The sequence below is a fragment of the Microcaecilia unicolor genome, chromosome 7, assembly GCF_901765095.1.
Source record: "Microcaecilia unicolor chromosome 7, aMicUni1.1, whole genome shotgun sequence".
Classification (NCBI taxonomy): domain Eukaryota; kingdom Metazoa; phylum Chordata; class Amphibia; order Gymnophiona; family Siphonopidae; genus Microcaecilia; species Microcaecilia unicolor.
In genome coordinates, this window is record NC_044037.1 from 307,666,470 (window position 1) to 307,687,586 (window position 21,117).

The following is a 21,117-nucleotide window of genomic DNA, read 5'->3' on the forward strand; positions in this document are numbered from 1 at the left end:
CGAGGAGAATCCGATCTTGTAACTTTCTCTGATAATGTCTAAGACCCACTGGTCTGACGTGATGGTGGTCCGCTCCATCATTGAGTCACTTATCACTCCAAAAGGAAGAACACTGCTGAAATCAAGGATGCTGAAAAGCCCCTGCAGCCTGACCTGGGCGGTAACGATGAACCTCACAGAGACGAGATCTAGAAGACCCCCCTCGTGAGGAAGACTTGGGCCTATCCTCAGGAAGCCTCTAAGACTTAGAATCACCCAAGTCCTTCACAATCTTCTCCAGGTCTTCTCCAAAGAGAAGTTTGCCCCGAAAGGGAAGTCATGTAAGTCTCTGCTTTGACGCCAAATCTGCCACCCAATGGCAAAGCCACAACAAGTGATGCGCAGAGACCGCCAAAGCCATCTGTTTGGCCAAAGTCCACACCAGGTAATAAAGGGAGTCTGCCAAATAAGCGGGTCCCGACTCCATGTGAGGCAAAGAACTCCAAAGGGCTGGAGACGGCCCCGAGTCTTGTTCTAATGCCTGCTGCAACCAGCTAAGAAATACCCTGGCAGAGTAAGGACTACAGCTAGAGGCCTGGAAGGCCAGCCTAGACACTTCAAAGGCGTGCTTAAGAGAAGCCTCTATGCATCTGTCCTTCAAAGCCAATCCACCCTTAACCGGGATAGTGGTCTTCTTAGTGAGGGATTTCACCTCCTTTTTGTTTTTTCCTTCTTAGTGACTGCCATGACTAAGGCATCCACTCAAAAAGGAGCCAATTTCTCTGTATAATTTGCAGCAACCGCATACAAATGAGTCATAACTTTGGTTACCTTCAAACCCCCTTCAGGATCGGATCACTGGGCCAAAATAAGCTCCTGAATGGCAGCATGTACCGGAAAAGTCTTTCTTAAACAGTTTCCTCGTGCTGACCACTGCTTGTGCCTCAGAATCCTCAATGTTCAAGGCCTCCAAAGCTTGACAGATGAGCAAAGGCAGCTCATCTCAATGGAAAAGGCGCACCGTAGAGGGATAATCAGATTTAAAACAAATCAGAGAAAATATTTCTTCACTCAACATGTAATTAAACTCTGGAATTCGTTGCCAGAGAATATAGTAAAAGCAGTTAGTTTAGCGGGATTTTAAAAAGGTTTGGATAGCTTCCTAAAAGAAAAGACCATAAGCCATTATTAAAATGGACTTGGGGAAACTCCACTTTTTATTTCTAGGATAAGCAGCATAAAATGTATTGCACTGTTTTGGGATCCTGCCAGGTACTCGTGACCTGGATTGGCTAGGCTTGATGGTCCTTCGGTCTGTCCCAGTATGGCAATACTTATGTACTTATGACTCTTCTTCAGGAACTTCACCGTCTTCCAACTCATCCACTCACAAAGGGGGCAAAGACACCCCAGAGCCCGTAGCAACCGAAAGGGGGTCAGAGAGGGACCCCAAGGACCCCACCTCCGAAGCAGCACCAAGCCATGACCTCTTAAAGATCAGAACCTCTGACTGCAAGGCCACCTCCGAATCCAGAGCGGGAACCCCCGAAGGAGGAGCAACAGGCAAAAGTGGCGCCAGCAGAGCCCACTTCAATAAATATGCTTGATGAAGCAAGAGGAAAAAATCCGGCAAAAAGAAATCCCCCGAGTCAGGAGCACCCGCAGCAAGACCAGAAACATACCCTACAGCTAAAGGAGAACCCCCCCAAAGGTACTGCATGGAGACCCGAGGCAAGCATGTGAGGCATCCACTGCAGCCAGTGGTGTGCTGGAGCCGGCTCGCAAGAGCCGCTTGTTAAATTTTAACAGCTCTTGTGAGCCGGTTGTTGTACGGGGCGAGCCGGCTCCATTGCACGAGGTAAGCATGGCAGGAGGGCGCCATGCTTACCTCCCCTCCCGCTCCCATCCATGTGTAGCGATGTCCTTCGCCCCCCCATCCTCCCCTGCCGCTCCCATCCGTCAGTTTCAAATACCTGCCTCAAAGTGCCGCCTTATTTAAAGCCCTGCTGCCCGTCTCCAGCTGCCTTCCCTGCTTGCTTCTCAGGAGTTCGGTTCGCGCCCTTAGTCCCGCCTTCTGACATCATTCTGACGTCATTTCCTTTTCCCGCGGCGGGACTAAGAGCGCGAAGAACCGAACTCCTGAGAAGCAAGCAGGGAAGGCAGCTGGAGACGGGCAGCAGGCAGGCCTTAAATAATGCGGCGCTTCAAGGCAGGTATTTGAAACTGACGGATGGGAGCGGCAGGGGAGTATGGGGGGCGAAGGACATCGCTTCACATGGATGGGAGCGGGAGGGAGGAGAATTGCTGGGGAGGGTGGGGGGGGCGAAGGACATCGCTAGACCTGGATGGGAGCGGGAGGGCAGGGGAGGGAGGAGAACTGCTGGGCATGGATGGGCAGGGGAAAGAATTGCTGGGCATGGATGGGCAGAGGGGGGCAGGGGAGAGAATTGCTGGGCATGGATGGGCAGAGGGAGGCAGGGGAGAGAATTGCTGGGCAGAGGGGGGCAGGGGAGAGAATTGCTGGGCATGGATGGGCAGAGGGAAGCAGGGGAGAGAATTGCTGGGCATGGATGGGCAGAGGGAGGCAGGGGAGAGAATTGCTGGGCATGGATGGGCAGAGGGGGCAGGGGAGAGAACTGCTGGGCATGGATGGGCAGAGGGAGGCAGGGGAGAGAATTGCTGGGCATGGATGGGCAGAGGGAGGCAGGGGAGAGAATTGCTGGGAATGGATGGGCAGAGGGAAGCAGGGGAGAGAATTGCTGGGCATGGATGTGCAGAGGAGAGAATTGCTGGGCATGGATGGGCAGAGGGGGGCAGGGGAGAGAATTGCTGAGAATGGATGGGCAGAGGGAAGCAGGGGAGAGAATTGCTGGGCATGGATGGGCAGAGGAGAGAATTGCTGGGCATGGATGGGCAGAGGGGGCAGGGGAGAGAAGAGAATTGCTGGGTATGGATGGATAGAGAGGGGCAGGGGAGAGAGAAGAGTTTCAGGACATGGATGGCGGAGAGAGCAAGAGAAATTCTGGACATGGATGGAGGGGAGGGAAGGAAGAGAGAAGAAATGCTGGACATGGAGGGAAGACAGAGGAAGGAGATTAGATGAGGGAAAAGGAAGTGAGGAGAGAAACTGCACATGGATGGAGAAAATAGGCAGAAGCTGGATCCACTGTACAGTCAAGTCTGCGGAGGACCAGAAATGAAGAAGAAAGGAGGAAAGAAAAGAAATAAATGGAAAGGAAGCCTTGGAAACAGAGTCAAGGGAACAGATAGAGAGCAGCAGAATCAGATACTGGGCCAGCATGATCAGAGAAACAAAGTCACCAGACAACAAAGGTAGAAAAAATAATTTTATTTTCATTATAGTGTTTGGAATATGTCCACTTTGAGAATCAGGTGAACGTTAAAAGTTTATATTTATTTACTTATTTATGGCATTTTATCCCATATTAAACATGAATTAGATTGGAACCTGGGATCATTTAATTTTTTTTTCCTGGAGAGAGTAATGTGTTGGCGCCCCCCCCCCCTCCCCCCCGGGTATAGCCAGCTCTGCAATCTGTTTTGGGGGGGGGGCGCCGAGGTGGACGGGGGGGGGGGGGGGGGCGCCGAGGTGGACCGGGGAGAGAGCCTGTTGTTAAAAATTTACCAGCACACCACTGACTGCAGCTAATAGCTGTGAGGCAGGAACTGCATTGGCTGGCACCAAAAAATGACATGTGTGCCAGACGTGTCAGAGTGGAAATCCAACCACTCTGGGGAAAGACCGTCATCAGGGCTAGATAGAACCTCTGCGCACCTGGCCAGGCACAAGCCCGCCATAGACTGGCGTACGCAACAGAGCGAACATCGTTTGACAGACTCTGCCACCATACTCGCGCTTTCCCAGAAGAAAAACAAACACTCACCAAACAGCGGCACCACACAAGACCCGCGCACAGCCGGAGCTGCCAGTCAAACCTGCTAGTGAACCGACCCTCTCAGAGTGCTGACAGCGGGGTCGAGAAATCACCCGCTATCTTGCTTGCAGCCACAGTGTTTGTCTCCCATATAGTGCTAACTCCTTTTTTTTGTGTTAGAAAAGGCTGAGCACAGAAGGATTTTTTTTTTTTTTTTGTGAGGAAAGCTACCACCACTATAACAGCCTATACAGAGGGAGGACGGGGTCCACAGAGGGAGGACTGGGTCCACAGGGTGAGGCAGGGACCCAGGCCACCAGGTATGCCCCTAAAGTTGGTGCCAAGGCCAAACACCCTCCAGGCTCAACTGGCCAAAAAGGCCCAGGAGCTGACCCAGGAGACAAATCCAGGAGCTGCTGAGATGTCATCTACCACCTGCTGGAGATAGAGATATACTGATTGAAGGAGGAGCTGGCCGTCTGGTGTCACTGCCTTCAGCTTTGTAATCTCTATCTCCACCTGCTGGTAGATGGACACAATCCACCAGTTCCTGGATTCATCTGCTGGGAAGGCTAAGGAAGCAGTGTGTTACAGAGCAGTGAGGTGTAACGCTTAAAGAAGTGCAATGCAGAAAAGTGCCCCAATTTGACTGCCCCTATTTGACTGACTTTACATTTGTCCTTTAGATTGTAAGCTCCTTGAGCAGGGACTGTCCTTCTATGTTAAACTGTACAGCGCTGCGTAACCCTAGTAGCGCTTTAGAAATGTTAAGTAGTAGTAGTTGGACAGCAGCAAGGTGTGAGTCTTGGGGATCTGCAGGGAAGTACAGTATGTTGGGAAGCAGTGAGAAATAAGCCTCAGGGATCTACAGCACAGTGCTGTGTGCTGGGGAGATGTGAGTCACAGGGTGGTGATATGTGTTGGGAGCAGTTTGGTATGAGACTTAGGGTGATACATTCTAGTGTTGTATGTCAAGGAAGAGTGAGTTGTAATTGCATGGAGTGCAGTTCAGTGAGGTATAAGGCTCAAGATTGTACACTGAGGACTAACACTCATAGGATGTAATGCAATGAGCTTTAAGGCCAAGGGTACAGTGCAGAATGTTGTGTAGTGGGATGCAGTGCAGTGTCTTCTGGAGCAGCAAGGTATGAGGATCTGTGGAGACTCCCATGACTAACCTGAAGGGGTGCTGAGAGAGTCATGTGCATCCATTCCGCGAGTTACCTGGGGGTCTACGCCATCTTCCTCCTCCATTTCTGAGTCTGAAAGGGAAAGAAGTAAAGATTAAAGTGGAAAACTGATAGAAATTAGGTAATACAGAAAGAAAGGACCAGTCACTATAAGCTAAGGATGGACAACAAAACTCTTGCATATGTGTGCAATCTTACTGGGCATCTACACATGTACATAAATGAACAACTAATTTGACTTGGTTCAGAAGCAAAATACAGAAAAAGAAAGGAATCAATTAGAAAACCAGAAATCTTTCAAACATGCAAAACATAGAAACATCTGCACTTGGCCCCTCGACTACATGGTAAGCTGTAGTGTAGAAAAGCATTAGCATCATATCTATGTCATTTGACTATTCTAATGCATTTGTACTGACATTTATCATATTGCTGTTATATGATTGATTGTTCTACAGTGTAGTTAAATGTGTATATTTCTGATACGGTTTCATGTTAGTCCTGTAACTAGGAATTAATTTTCCATCTCCAAGTTTACCTCATTGATTGTATTTACATTTATATTTGGTCATTTTACTACTGTCATGCTGTTAACAAAACATACCCTCCTGTTTACTAAGCCGCATTAGCAGCTGCTGTGTGGCAATGCCGACAGAACCCATTCAAAGTGAACAGCAGCAACAGAGAGGTAAGTTTTCTGTTAAACTGCACCTGCTGTACACTGTCTTGGGTGAATCTCTTCATAAAGGTAGTTAATAAATTGCAATAATAAAATAAAATAATTAAAACCTAAGCAAAATACCAACCTTTTTAACTGCTTACACAAATGCAATAAATAAAGTTAAAACAAAAGAATTGTAATGAACCAATAAAAACCAGCTTGGAGAAGAGAGCTGAGGGGAGATATGAGACTGGAACAAGCTGACATGAATCGTTTGTTTACTCTTTAGGACTAGGGGGCCACACAGTGAAGCTACTAAATAGTAAATGTAAAACAAATCAGAGAAAACGTGTAATTAAACTCTGAAATTCATTGCTAGAGAATGTGGTAAAAGTAGTTAGCTTAGCAGGGTTTAAAAAAGGGGTTGGCTTATTTCCTAAAAGAAAAGTCCATAAGCCATTAAGATGGACTTGGGAAAATCCACTGCTTATTTCTAGAATAAGCAGCATAAAATCTGTTTTACTCTTTTGGGAACTTGCCAGGTACATGTGACCTGGATTGGCCACTGTAGGGAATAGGATACTAAGCTTGATAGATATTTTGATAAAAAGGAACTGGTCCAAAATACCTTTTGATAAAAAGGAACTGGTCCAAAATTGAAAATGAAGAGAAGAAGCGCCACATCCTTCAGCTAGTAGTATTGATATATCATTAGCAGTGTGAATGGGTTGTTTGGGCTTTTTCTGCTATCATCTGCTATCTTAATATGCTTATTTTGGAAGCTCTAGTCCAGTGGCGCAGCCACAGGTGGGCTTGGGTGGGCCGAGGCCCACCCACTTAGGACTCAGGCCCACATAACGGCAGCACTCATTTAGTGGTAGCTGGTGGGGATCCCAAGCTACTACTACTACTACTACTATATAGCATTTTTATAGCGCTACAAGGCGTACGCAGCGCTGCACAAACTCTGCCACTTGAAGACCTCCCCCTGATGGTGCTGGAAACATTGGCACAATGGTAAATTACTTTTAAGTTTGGGGTTGTGGTTGCTGGAATAATGTAAAAATGTATTGCAATCCGTTGGTTTCTTATAAATAGTAGTTTTGAAAAAATATTCATGCTTTGTAATAGTAAGGTCCAAAAAATGAATTTCATGTGTACCAAACTCCATCTTAAATCTGAGGTTAGGGTCTCTCGTGTTTATCCATATTAGTGTGTTTTTATTAAATTTGTCATATACATGTTTTAAGCTTTATTAATTATTATAATGGTCATGTTCTTCACCTTTTCATTTCACATACATTACATTTGTATAGTATTCAGATTATATATGCATTATTATTTTTTGTATTATTTTTAGTGTTATCATTTGTTTATATATATATATATATATATATATATATATATATATATATATATATATATATATATATATATATATTGTTTATATGTTGTTTTTATTTGTAGACTCCTGATGTAGGCCCTTTGGCCGAAACACAACGTTGTGTCGAGTCAATATACTGATTAATAAAGTTTGGTTCATCTTCACTCTGGGACCCCTGGTTTTTTACCCATAATTTTAGATAACATTTTGATGTCCATGTTAATCAAAGAGATTGGACGACAGGAGGCAGCCATGTCTCTGAGTTTTGGAGGCTTAAGCAAGGTGATTAAAGCAATGTTTTCATAAAAGGGAAAATGCTCCTCGGCCACCACAGTATGATAGCAATCTATTAAAGGCCCCACTAACTGTGTTTGCAGACATTTATAAAATTCCCCCGAATAGCAATCACACCCTGAGGCACAGTAATCCTTCAGAGGTTTTATCGCTTGTTGCAATTCCTTACTCGAAATTGGGGCATTAAGTGCAGAAACCACATCCAGAGAAAGCCTGGGAAGTCCCACAGATTCTAAAAAAGCGTGAATAGCTGATGGAGAGGCCGCAGGACGTGCCTGAAAATAGTTGGTAAGAATCTGGGCAATATGATCTATATGAATAGTTAAGGTTCCGTCTTACGCCTGCAAGACGTGAATTGCTCTGGTGCCCCCAAACGTTTTCTGGACTTACTCCCTTATAAAATTTGTGTCTCCAATAAAGAGAGCCTCTGGGTTGTGTGCTCATGGATAATGGGTCTGCATAGCAAAATAATTATCACGCAGGGAGTTGGAGGGGCAGTGAAGAAAAGCCTGTTTATCCCTTCTCAATTTAGTCTCTAGGTTAATTATACTAGCTGCATGCTTCTTGTTACAGAGACTAGTGTAGGCCATTATATCACCACGCAGAACAGCCTTTGCCATAATCCAGAAGAGGGTAAGGTGATCTAAGTGAATACTATTATGAGACAAAAATTAGTCCCACTTTTCAATGAGGTATTTTTGAAAATCTGGGCTGTGCCTCAAGTAAGAAAGAAAACGCCAACCCCTGACCAGTACATGTCCTGCAGGAGCTTCCAGATCCACCTACACCAGAGCATGATCAGACACTTCCCCCGGACCCATCATCACGGACGAGATAAAAGAAAACAGGATTCGCCTGGCAAAGATATAGTCCAGCCAAAACCATGTATGCTTTAAGATCTAGAAAGGGAATAATCCCTGTCCTCGGGATGCAAGAGTCATCAACAATCCACCAGGTCTAAAGCCAAAAGCATCCCCTCCATGGACCCACGATCCCCACCTCCTCGATTGCCCAGAGAACAATCATCAGCTGGGGACATTACCAGATTCATATCACCCGCCACTACCAAATCAGAGGAAGCATAAGGAAGCAGTTTCATCAATTAGGTGGGATAAAAGGTGTGGGGCCATAGATAACCAAACAATAAAAATCCCTCGCCAATAAATAGTACCTATGCTCTTCTGCAAAGATCAACTCAGCCTTAAAATGTAAAACCCCTCGCCTGGTCCCCGATGATAAGTTTAGTACATCCCCCACCCACTGCCACTATATCTTTTGATGTTCCAAATCAGAAAGGCGTGTCTCTTGAAGACATGCTATATCCACATCAGAATGTTTAAGTACAGACAGGATTTTAGCTCATTTAATAGATGTTGTTATCCACCCTACATTCCAGGTAGCAATCCTGCAATTAGGTAAGGCCATGTAAAATATAGGACCAACAAATATAATACAATACGTGGCCAAACAAAGATAGTGCAGGGCGCACAGCCCTCACCCTAATCCAAAGACAAGAAAACCCATCAGTCAAGAATCGGAGACATACCAACACTGCAGACAGAATGTAAAACCAACAACCCAGCTGCAAGATGCAGGTACAGGACCCCCTCACAGAATCTCCCATAATTCCCTCCCTCCCTCCCTCCCCCCTCTTCTCTAGCCCTCCCTATCCCCTCTTTCCTCTCCATACAAACAATGGACATTGCCACATGCAAACCACGGAAAGATGGTTAGCATATCAGGTACAAGCTATATGCATCGGGAGCCCCTGCTCCCCCACCAATAGTTTAACATAACATTCAAGAATTAACACTATAGCTTGCGTACATCATTAGAATAACATAGCGGATACCTTCGCAGTGCCCCTTAGGAAATTGAGTCCCTTAAAAAGGGACATCCGGGCTCACTCAACTAAAGTCTCCTGGTAAACAAAAAGAACAGGATCATAGATGCAGTGTGCTGTCCCCCATGCTAGCAAGGGGAAGGAGATACTGCTCTCTGCCAAAGAAAAACAAACAGGAGAGAAGCACCCCCACTTATCCGTTAGGGTGACAGAGAAATCTTAGAAGAAAATAAGAGATTCCTCATCATAAGATTTAGAGCCCCTTTTTTTCCAGTACTGATGTAGCACCTCTGGATTGGAAGCTATGGAACTTTGAAATAATTACCTGGGATTGCTTGTCCCCCGCTTGTCGCTTCCCAAATTGGTGTGACTGATCCAGCCGCAGAAACCCTGTCTATCCTTTAGCAGAAACTTGGGCTGCAGCCAGTGTTCCATAGTAGGCAAAATCTGCACCTCAGAGATGGACTCCGGAAAGTCAACAAATCATAAATTATCTCTCCTCGATCTATTTTCGAGCTCCCATAGCTTGTCCACATGCTGTTGAGACTGTTGGCATAACGCAGCTATCTGTTTGTGGAACTCATACGCCTCCTCCTCAAGTGTGGACACCCACATCTCCAGCTTCATGGTCCGGGAGGTTATGTCCATGCAGAGATTCTAAATGCACCAGCTGAGAGAGCTGGGAAGAGAGTGGACAGAAGAACGGCTCCAAAGCAGTTGTTACAGCCAAGTTCCGCTATCGCCACGGTGGTAAATTGTGTTACCATGGTACCTGGATTATTCACCATTTTTTCCTCCAAAGCCTTAGATTTCTTGGCCCCTTTCCACTGCGATTTGCCAGCCATGAGGTCTGCAGTTTTACTGAAATATTTGTCCATGTGCTGTACAAAGGTATCCAACAATAATAATTCAACAAAAAGCAAGCCAGAGGAAGATGGAGGTGGGAAAGCCGAAGGCCCAAGAGCAGGTCCAGAACGCGTCTCCACCCGCTCAGTAACTCACATTTTGCATGAATGTTATAAAGTGCTGTTTTGTCTCTGGTTTCCTTCTTAGAGTCTTCTGCTTCTCTCTGTTATTAGGGAGTCGTGATCTGGGCATCCAAAATGGTAGAGGCGCAACCCAACTGTTTGACTCATCTTTGTAGAATTCCTTTTCCATGATTCTCAAGAACTCTCTGTCTTCTACTGAAAAAATTGGTTTGTCATCATCCTTAGGAACTTGGAGCACTGAATTCCCCAGATGTTCTCCTAAATCTGGTAGCGAGGTGTTCTGACAAATGGTTGAGCTGGGGTCTGGTTCTTCCCAACTGAAAACCTCCTTTACATGCAGATGGTTATGGCAAGGCTTCAACAAGGTGGTGTGCCCATTCTCCAAGATGCACATTTTGTATACATCTATACTTGGTCTCCTCAATCTGTTAAGACAGACATCACCTACTATCACCTGTCCCAACGCAATTCGATAGGCATGTAGGGTGTCAGGTACACCTACACATAATTCACAAACTCTGATCTATATTGGTATGTCTCTTCCAAACAAGAATAAGTCCTCAGCATTTGGGACTAAAGGCTGCAGATACAGTCTCTGGCTGTCTTCAAGTCTAGGCTTAAAGCCCACCTCTTTGCTACTGCTTTCGACTCCTAACCATGACTCTCTTACTCAACACCCTCACTTATCACCCCTACCACTGCAATTTCCCCACCCCTAGCTGTCTGTTCGTCTGTCCAATTTAGATTGTAAGCTCTGTTGAGCAGGGACTGTCTTTTCATGTTAATTTGTACAGCGCTGCGTAAGTCTAGTAGCGCTATAGAAATGTTTAATAGTAGTAGTAGTACTCTGCTATAGATTGCAAATGAGGGTGGTGTTGCGCAACCTCTTGTGTGAGAATTTCCTCCCTGTTATTGGGTAGCTGATTACACTCAATGAGTGTCAGTAGATGTGTCTTGTTACTGCCATCTATTGTTCTTCTCCACGTCCTCTTTGTCATCCCTGTGCAGGTCTTGAGGTTATAGGGATACTGATAAGTCGAAGAATTCTGTCCTGCCAGGGACTGGTTACTTTGCTCATCTATGATGGCATACATCTTTACTGCCTTTTCCGGTTGCTCTTTTGGATATACTTTAGCTACACGTACCTTGGTGCATGTCCAGCAAGCCAAGAGAAGAAGGCAAGCCAATAGAAAGAGACCCATAACACACAGAGAACTGGACTTGTGCTCAGAAAGAACCTATTACAGGGAACTACAGGATTACAGGGATTTGTAGTTCAAGGGCACAACCCAATTGCCTGCCTCAAACCTCCTCTCCTTACAAACCTAAGAATCCTGTCAGCTTTCCTTGCTGCTTATCACACTCACTAACTACCTGAGATATTACTAGTGACCTATAAAAGGGGTAATATTACCTCCTCTCCTTATACACATCCTATCAGATTTCCCTGCTGCTTTATCACACTCACTGTGACTACCTGAGATATTACTAGTAACCTTTTAAAATTTGCGCCCTAGTACATAAAATCATCTACGGCGAAGCCCCAGCATACATGGACACCCTGATCAACTTGCCACCAAGGAACCCACACAGGTCTGCATGATCGTATTTAAACCTCCATTACCCAGTATATTCTGGACTTAAATACAAAAGAACCTATGCATCAACTTTCTCCTACACTAGTGCCCATCTCTGGCATGATCTACCTAAGCTAGTGAAATTTACCACTGATCATACTACCTTCAAAAAGCGCCTCAAGACCTTTCTATTTGGCAAAGCGTACACATCACTACCGTCTGGCACACCTCTAACTTCTGAACCGTCTTCCCCGCTGTCATATTACCACCTCTGCTTCTTCTCTTTTTCTTCATCTGGCTTCTGTCCTTTCCCATTATACTTCTAGAACATTAACTGTTTCTGACCTTGCCTGATGTATGATTATGTAGATTGTTGTAAGCCACATTGGGCCTACCCTTGGGTGGGAAATTGTGGGATATAAGTGCTGTAAATAAATAAATAATATTAACTCCTCCCCTTACACACCCGAGCATCCTGTCAGCTTTCCCTGCTGTTTTATCACACTCACTGACTAACTGAGATATCACTAGTGACCTATAAAAGGGGTAATATTACCTCCTCTCACACCTGAGCATCTTGTCAGCTTTCCCTGCTGCTTTATCACACTCATTGTGACTACCTGAGATACAACTAGTGACCTATAAAAGGGGTAATATTACCTCCTCTCACACCTGAGCATCCTGTCAGCTTTCCCTGCTGTTTTATCACACTCACTGACTAACTGAGATATCACTAGTGACCTATAAAAGGGGTAATATTACCTCCTCTCACACCTGAGCATCTTGTCAGCTTTCCCTGCTGCTTTATCACACTCATTGTGACTACCTGAGATACAACTAGTGACCTATAAAAGGGGTAATATTACCTCCTCTCACACCTGAGCATCCTGTCAGCTTTCCCTGCTGTTTTATCACACTCACTGACTAACTGAGATATCACTAGTGACCTATAAAAGGGGTAATATTACCTCCTCTCACACCTGAGCATCTTGTCAGCTTTCCCTGCTGCTTTATCACACTCATTGTGACTACCTGAGATACAACTAGTGACCTATAAAAGGGGTAATATTACCTCCTCTCACACCTGAGCATCCTGTCAGCTTTCCCTGCTGTTTTATCACACTCACTGACTAACTGAGATATCACTAGTGACCTATAAAAGGGGTAATATTACCTCCTCTCACACCTGAGCATCTTGTCAGCTTTCCCTGCTGCTTTATCACACTCATTGTGACTACCTGAGATACAACTAGTGACCTATAAAAGGGATAATATTACCCTCTCTCTTTACACACCTGAGCATCTTGTCAGCTCACCCTGCTGTTCCACTCCCTTGAGCTGCATCTAGGTTAAGTGGAATAGAAGTGACCATATTAGGTTAGATTAAATTAGATTTATCAGTTTGTTGCTCTTTTCTGAACTTTTTCTAGTTGCGCTATATCCTTTAAAGATGGGGCAACCGGAACTGCACAAAGTACTCAATGTGTGGGGACCTATACAGAGGTAGAAACATATTCTCTGTTTTCTTCTCTATTCCTATCCAGATAATTCCTAATATTCTATTTGCTATTTGACTGCCACCACACACTGAGCAGGAGATGCACCATGTCGTCCATATTGTCTAGATCAGTGGAGGCAGTGAATGCAAATCTGTCTCAGGAATATTCATTGTGGACATCCTAAAACTCTGACTGGCTTGGGAGTCCTCTGGACAGGTTTAGAAACTTCTGGTCTAGATCCTTTTCCTGGGTGTTGATTCCTAATGTGGAACCGAGCATTGTGTAGCTGTAATTAGGATGATTTTTTCCTATATGCATCCTGTTTGCACTTCTCTATATTACATTTAACCTGCCACTTACTCAGTTCTCCAGTCTGACAAAGACTTTCTGCAGTCTGTGTTTTAATTACTTTGAATTAGGGCTGTTAATTTAATATGCTAGTAACGCGATTATTGATTTATTTATTTTTTGTTACATTTGTACCCCGCGCTTTCCCACTCATGGCAGGCTCAATGCGGCTTACATGGGGCAATGGAGGGTTAAGTGACTTGCCCAGAGTCACAAGGAGCTGCCTGTGCCTGAAGTGGGAATCGAACTCAGTTCCTCAGGACCAAAGTCCACCACCCTAACCACTAGGCCACTCCTCCACTCAAATTTTTTATGTGAGTTAAATTACCACTTTGCCAAGTCTCTCTCCCTTTTGTTTTTCCTGCCGGGAGCTTACCTCTCCGATGCTCCAACAGCCCCCTCTCCTTTGCTCGCTCCAAGCTTCTCTCTGTAACAGGAAGTTCTGTCAGAGGGTAGTGGAACTTCTTGTTACAGAGGCTTTGGGCAGGTGAGGCAAGGAGATGGAGATGCCAGACCAAGAAGCTGCTGTGTGTGAAGAGCTACCAGGCCAAGAAGCTGCCCCACTGCAAGAGCCTGCCGTAAGCAGGTTTGAACAAGTTCCTGCAGGAAAAGTCCATAGTCTGTAATTGACCGAAGCCACTGCTTGCCCTGGGATTGGTAGCATAGAATGTTGCCACTAATTGGGTTTCTGCCAGGTACTTATGACCTGGATTGGCCACTGCTGGAAGCAGATTACTGGGCTACATGGACCATTGGTCTAGTCTTATGTTCTTATGAGCAGGGAGAGATGCTGCTGGATGAGACCCACAGGTTCGTGGGGGAGTGGTAGATCTAGAAGAGGTGCCGGGAACCTCTTTGGCCAAAATAAAAAAAGAGAGAGACAGAGAGATAAAGGTGACCGCAGGATAAAAAAGAAAAAGAGAGAGAAAGAGAGATGGGGGGGGGGGGGGGAGTGTTAGAGGGACAGATAATGGAAATAGGAGATAGAAGAATTAAAGAAGGGCGATGGTGGCCATAGAAGGGAGGGGAGGAAAAGGGAAAAATGGTGATCATGGATAGAGGGAAGGGAGGAGATGGTGCCCATGGAGGAAAGTGAGAAGCTGTAGGAGGGGAAGGGAGGAGATTGTGCCCATGGAGGGGAGAGAGATGGGGGAAGATGGTCTGCCCAGCACTGTCCCCGCCTCCCACCACTGGCTCTGGCACAGACCGTATAAGTCTGCCCAGCACTATCCCCACCTCCCAACCACCAGCCCCGCCTCCCACCACCGGCTCTGGCACAGACCGTATAAGTCTGCCCAGCACTATCCCCGCCTCCCGCCACCGGCTCTGCCACCCAATCTCGGCTAAGCTCCTTAGGATCCATTCCTTCTGAACAGGATTCCTTTATGTGTATCCCAAGCGTGTTTGAATTCTGTTACCATTTTCACTTCCACCACCTCCCGCAGGAGGGCATTCCAAGCATCCACTACTCTATCCGTGAAAAAATACTTCCTGACATTTTTCTTGAGTCTGCCCCCCTTCAATCTCATTTCATGTCCTTTAGTTCTTCCATCTTCCCACCTCCGGAAAAGGTTCGTTTGCGGATTAATACTTTTCAAATATTTGAACGTCTGTATCATATCACCCCTGTTTCTCCTTTCTTCCAGAGTATACATGTTCAGGTCATCAAGTCTCTGCTCATACGTCTTGTAACGCAAATCCCTTACTATTCTCGTAGCTTTTCTTTGCACCGCTTTAATTCTTTTTACATCCTTAGCAAGATACGGCCTCCAAAACTGAACACAATACTCTAGGTGGGGCCTCACCAACGACTTATACAGGGGCATCAACACCTCCTTTCTTCTGCTGGTCACACCTCTCTCTATACAGCCTAACAACCTTCTAGCTACGGCCACCGCCTTGTCACGGCCATCTCATGTCACATGAGATGGTGCCCATTGGATCATGCGATTAATCGTGCGATTCAAAATTTTAATCGATGTATGTATAGATCAACATTGAATATTTTTGTGTCATCTGCAAATCTGATCAACTCACTCATTGCTCTCTTTTCAAGACCACTAATGAATATGTTATACAGCAGTGGTCCCAGCACAGGTCCCTGGGGCACTCCACTATTTACCTCTTTCCATTGGAAGAACAAAGTACTTAGACCTATGGTTTGCTTCCTATTTTTTTAACCTGTTGGCAATTCACAGTGACACTTCACTTCCTATCCCATGACATTTTAATTTACTCAGGCTTCTCTCATGAGGGACTTTGTCAAAAGCTTTCTGAAAATCCAGATACATTATATCAAGCTGCCCATCCTTATTCACATTTATTCACACCTCCAAAGAATTCTAACAAATTAATTGGACTCAGTCTCCCTTGTATAAATCTATTGTGGTTCTTCTCTGTTAAGCTATGTTTATCCATATGACCAATAATTTTATTCTTCACAATAACTCCCATCATCTTATCCAGCACCATTGTTACTTGATATCAGCCTTGGAGCCCTTTTATGAAAATCACTGTTATATTGGGCACTCTACAGAATCAAGGAACAGAAACAAATTTAAATAAGTTATAGATTGAAGAAGGATGTCTTTAGTTTTATAGTTGAATTCCTTTAGGTATTGTGAAGGAGAGGACCTGGGGGTAGATAAGATGGAACTGGAAGAGGAAGAAGGGAGGCGGCTCACGAGCAGACATAGGCAGAACAGAGCCTGGCCTCCATTCCATCCCCAGAGAGCGAGAGAAGTAGTAATGCCCCCTAGAAAAGGGTGGAGGGAAAAAGACTACATTACCCAGCATCCCCCGAGAGAGAGCAGAGAAAGGTTCGTGACCCCTGTAAAATGGAGGAGAGGAAGAGACTACATTTCCCAGCAACCTCGGGGCAAAGCCTGGTACAGAGATTACCTTTCCCAGCAGGAACAGGGGGAGAACTCTAACGAGGAAAGGGTGGTGCCCCTGCAGGGTAATCAAGGGAAAGAGGAACAGCTGCAAAGTGAGTGGGACGGGGAGCCCATGGAGTATCAAGAAGCTGGGCAGAGAGAAAGAGAGGCGAGCGAGCCTATGGACCACTCAGCCTGGGCTCACTCCTTAGGTAACAAAATAAGGGACCAGGTAACTTCATGGTATGGTAACTGGGCTAAGAGAGGAAAGAGGAAAGGTCATGTGGGAGGATGGGTCAGTGCTTAGAGAGAGTGACCCAGATGGGTGGGGCCTTTTCATTTTCCAGAGCTCAGGCTGTGAATGAACTTTGAGTTTAAAGAGTTCTGGTATAATCGAAAGCTGATTTTGGGCATTTCCAACTGCAATCTGTTGCGGAAATGGGTAAAGTTGACGGGGGCATGATGGAGGCGTGGTGAAGGCGGAACTGGGGCGTGGTTATCGGCTGAGGAGAGATGGGCGTCTTTAGCTGATAATCGGGGGGGAAAAAGGCGTTTTTACCGCGATTTTTGGTCACTTTTTTTGGACCCTTTTTTTCACGAACAGGTCCCAAAAAAGTGCCCCAACTGACCAGATGACCACTGGAGGGAATCGGGGATGACCTTCCCGAACTCCCCCAGTGGTCACTAACCCCCTCCCACTAAAAAAACCCCACTTTAAAAACTTTTTTTCCAGCCTCTATGCTAGCCTCAAATGCCGTACCCACCTCCATGACAGCAGAATGTGTTCTATCCTCTGACAGCCTTTCCCTGGTTCTGATGTGGCTCTTGGGTGAGTGTGACACCTTTTCTGTTAATGGCACTGCAGAGTCACATCAGCAATGCATCGTGGTGGGTGTAGGATATTGGGCTCCATGATTCCACTAGCTTGTGGCAAATGCTCACGATGTTGGTAGTTGGTAGGCTCTACTCCCTTGGTGCTTTTCCCCCTGCTTACTGGGTCACAGTGTGCCCTGTTTTGTTTCCGGTAGTCCATTAGGTAGTGGCCATTTTTGTAAGCCAGTTTTAGATCCCTTTCACGTGTTAGCTACGTTACAGAACTTAGTTCTTACCTTGAATGTGGCTGAAAGAGGGCATTGTACAGCATTCTGCCGGCTCTGACCTACTGCTAATCTCAGTACCAGGGAGACTCGTTGCCAGTGGGGCACAACCTCTGATCTGCAGTTAACTGTGAGTAAGCGTCCTTATTCCAATAAAGGACGTTTTCGGAGAGATTAGTCTTCAGGTGTCAACTGGTGTGACAATGTTATATAGCAGCAACAAGTCCTAGAGGCCTGGGTGTATGCAGGTCCCTGGATCACGTTTAGTGGGTACCGCAGTGCACTTCAGCCAGGTGGACCCAGGCCCATCCCCCCCTACCTGTAACACTTGTGCTGGTAAATGGGAGCCCTGCAAAACCCACTGTACCCACATGTAGTTGCCCCCTTCACCCCTAAGAGCTACGGTAGTGTTCTACATTTGTGGGTAGTGGGTTTTGGGGGGGGGGGCTCAGCACCCAAAGTAAGGGAGCTATGCATGTGGGAGCATTTTCTGAAGTCCACCGCACTGACCTCTAGGGTGCCCAGTTGGTGTCCTGGCATGTCAGGGGGGCAAGTGTACTATGAATCGTGGCCCCTCCCATGACCAAATGGCTCGGATTAGGACGTTTTTGATTTAGTTTCCATTATCACTAAAAAAAACAAACACCCAGCTGAAAAACGTCCATTTTTTCAAAAATACGGTCTGTCCCGCCTCTTCACGTACCCGTTTTCGGACATAGACGCCCATGGAGATAAGCATTCACGTTTGATTATGCCCCTCCACATATTTTAAATTAATGTTTCAATGCCAAACTGTACCCTGCCTTGAGTGGTAGATGATGTGGGAGGCGGGGCTAGTGGTTGCGAGGCGGGGATAGTGCTGGGCAGACTTATACGGTCTGTGCCAGAGCCAGTGGTGGGAGGCGGGGCTGGTGGTTGGGAGGCGGGGATAGTGCTGGGCAGACTTATACGGTCTGTGCCAGAGCTGGTGGTGGGAGGCGGGGCTGGTGGTTGGGAGGCGGGGATAGTGCTGGCCAGACTTATACAGTCTGTGCCCTGAAGAGGACAGGTACAAATAAAAAGTAGCACATATGAATTTATCTTGTTGGGCAGACTGGATGGACCGTGCAGGTCTTTTTCTGCCGTCATCTACTATGTTACTATGTATAACCGCCGAGAGGGGGGCGGGGGAGCAAAATTCCCCGGGCACGGTGCAGGGGTCTCTCTCTCTCTCTCCTGCCCCTGATGGGACCCGGGTGATCACATCCAACAGGAGCAGGACACAGAAAACTCCGGCGCTGGGCCCCCCTTGCATTGCCTGCCTAGCAGCTGCTGGGCCCTCAGGCCGCGCATGCTCAGTTTTGAGACAGAGCATGTGCGACCTGAGGAAAGCAGCCGCAGGGGCAGGCAATGCTGGGCAGAGGAAGGAGCCGCGCTACCTGCAGCTGGCGGGGCCAACCAAGGTACTTCGGGCGGGCGGTGGTGGTGTTGATGATTTTTTTGGGGGGGGGGGCACGGCGGTGATGACTGCCCCGGGCCTGGCTCAGTCTCTCAGCGGCACTGCCTCCCCCCCCCCCCCCCCCCCCCCCCCCCACACACACACTTCAGATTTCTCTAGCCAATACCTGAATCCTATGTCCATCCATCTTGGCAAACTTTACCATTCCCTGTGGTTTCAGAGCCACATCCTTCACTTGCTGTTACCTATAACAGATCCAGAACCAATAAGCTATATGCAAAGCATCTGGATGTTATACCAATATTTTTTATGGTCCCAGTATAAACTGTGTGACCAGGGCTTGGACTACTGAATGCACTTCAGATTGGGCTGCTGCAGCGGAAGCTATGAAGCAAATATGTAGAGCAGTGACACATAAAACATTCTTCAGAGCTATGAATATGAGGGGCTTCCAGCTAACTTTCAGAAACACCACTTGTATGAGGAGCAGCAGCAGCACCACCTGTCTCATTACCTACCCCAACTCCACTGTTAAGCAGCTTAATTCCTTTGCAAATCTAGAGCACTTAGACCCAAGAGAATACTGATCAGCCCCAGAACATTAGAATTCTGTTTATTCTGACCTGTTCTACAACTTGTAATTTCTTCTTTATGCATGTTATATTGGCAAAAGATATACAAATGTTCTAGTCAAGAAAGTTTCTTGAATCAAAGAGACAGAAACAGACATAGACGCAAAGACAGCTGGAAACAGAAAGAGACACAGAAACAGACAAACAGATGCTTCCTACCGTTACTTTGTTTTCTGCAGGAGCGGAAAACTTCGCTTCCATAGGAGCAGCAAAAAAGAGAGAAAGATCAAAAGACTGTTAAGGGAGCAGACTGCACCAGAATTATTGAAATGGGCAGTATGAGAGGCTTCCATGAGTGTGAGAGACTCCTCTGAGAGTAAGAAGGAACTCACACAGGGAGCTCACCTGAGTATGAGAGGGAGCCACAGTGTCAGCCTGTGAGTTTCAGAGGATGAATAGGGTTTAAAGATCCATGTTCGATGTGCATTGCAATTGGGGTAGGCTCAGGGAATGACACAACACAGTGGCTTCAATTTTCAAACATATATAGGTACATATTTCTCTGATGAGGAGCTGAAGAACATCAGCTGCTCAAACTCTCCTGAATTCATCATAGTTGCAAAATCATCATGAAATGACCTCCACAAGGCTGCATTAGGGTCTAAGTTCCAATGTAAGTAGGGTTACCATATGGCTCCAGAAAAAGGAGGACGGATTGAGCCAGCCGGGTTTTACTTCCATTGCTTTCCATTGAAAGCAATGGAAGTAAAACCCGGCTGGCTTAATCCGTCCTCCTTTTTCTGGAGCCATATGGTAACCCTAAATGTAAGGAAAAGGTGAACTGACTCCCTCTAACAAGGCAGGATAGAGGATGCAAACATTCCCCTCATAGAATGCACCATTTGACTTTCATCAGGAAACCAGCAGGCACAGGGGTTTTTTTTTGGGGGGGAGGGGCTTTTTTAAATCTCATTACTTGCCCTCAGCCTTTCACCAGGGAAAAATCATACATGATAACCCCATCTCAATCTGTCTCTGTGGCTGTCATAAGCAGCCTTTTCTTAGCTCTATGGCCACTGTCTTCAGTCCCTCACTAAGGGAATCCAAATCAAAGTGCTCCAGCTTTTTCCAGTTTCCTGAAACATGCATGAGGTGAGTATTCTTTCTGCATCCTCTGACCAAGCTCTTCTGTTTGACATCAGCTGCCAGAGAACTTCTGCTTTCTAATGTGAGGGGCACTGCTGAAAGCTCCCACTAGAACTGAGCCACAAAGGCTACGAATGCCTTGGGCAGAGTGTACTAGAAAATAGCTGAAGGTACAGCCCAGAAGGACATGCATAGTACATCAAAAAGATCCTTCAGTTTTGTGGAAAAGAAATTGGGTAGGGAGACTCTTCCCCCTCTTCCACTGCTCACCACAGTTTGCTGTATACAAGGTTTGGTGAAACCCGGGTGAGGTAAAATGTTCTGGAGC

The 21,117-nt window shown here is 46.3% G+C and overlaps 1 protein-coding gene across 1 annotated transcript in view; it reads right to left on the reverse strand.

Moving 5' to 3' along the window:
- SPEG (striated muscle enriched protein kinase) overlaps nucleotides 1-21,117 on the reverse strand; it is a 495,656-nt gene that overhangs the window by 342,666 nt on the left and 131,873 nt on the right. Inside the window, exon 2 of the mRNA XM_030208751.1 lies at nucleotides 5,054-5,137. Coding sequence (XP_030064611.1) covers nucleotides 5,054-5,137 — 84 coding nt within the window. The remainder of the gene's footprint in view (nucleotides 1-5,053; nucleotides 5,138-21,117) is intronic.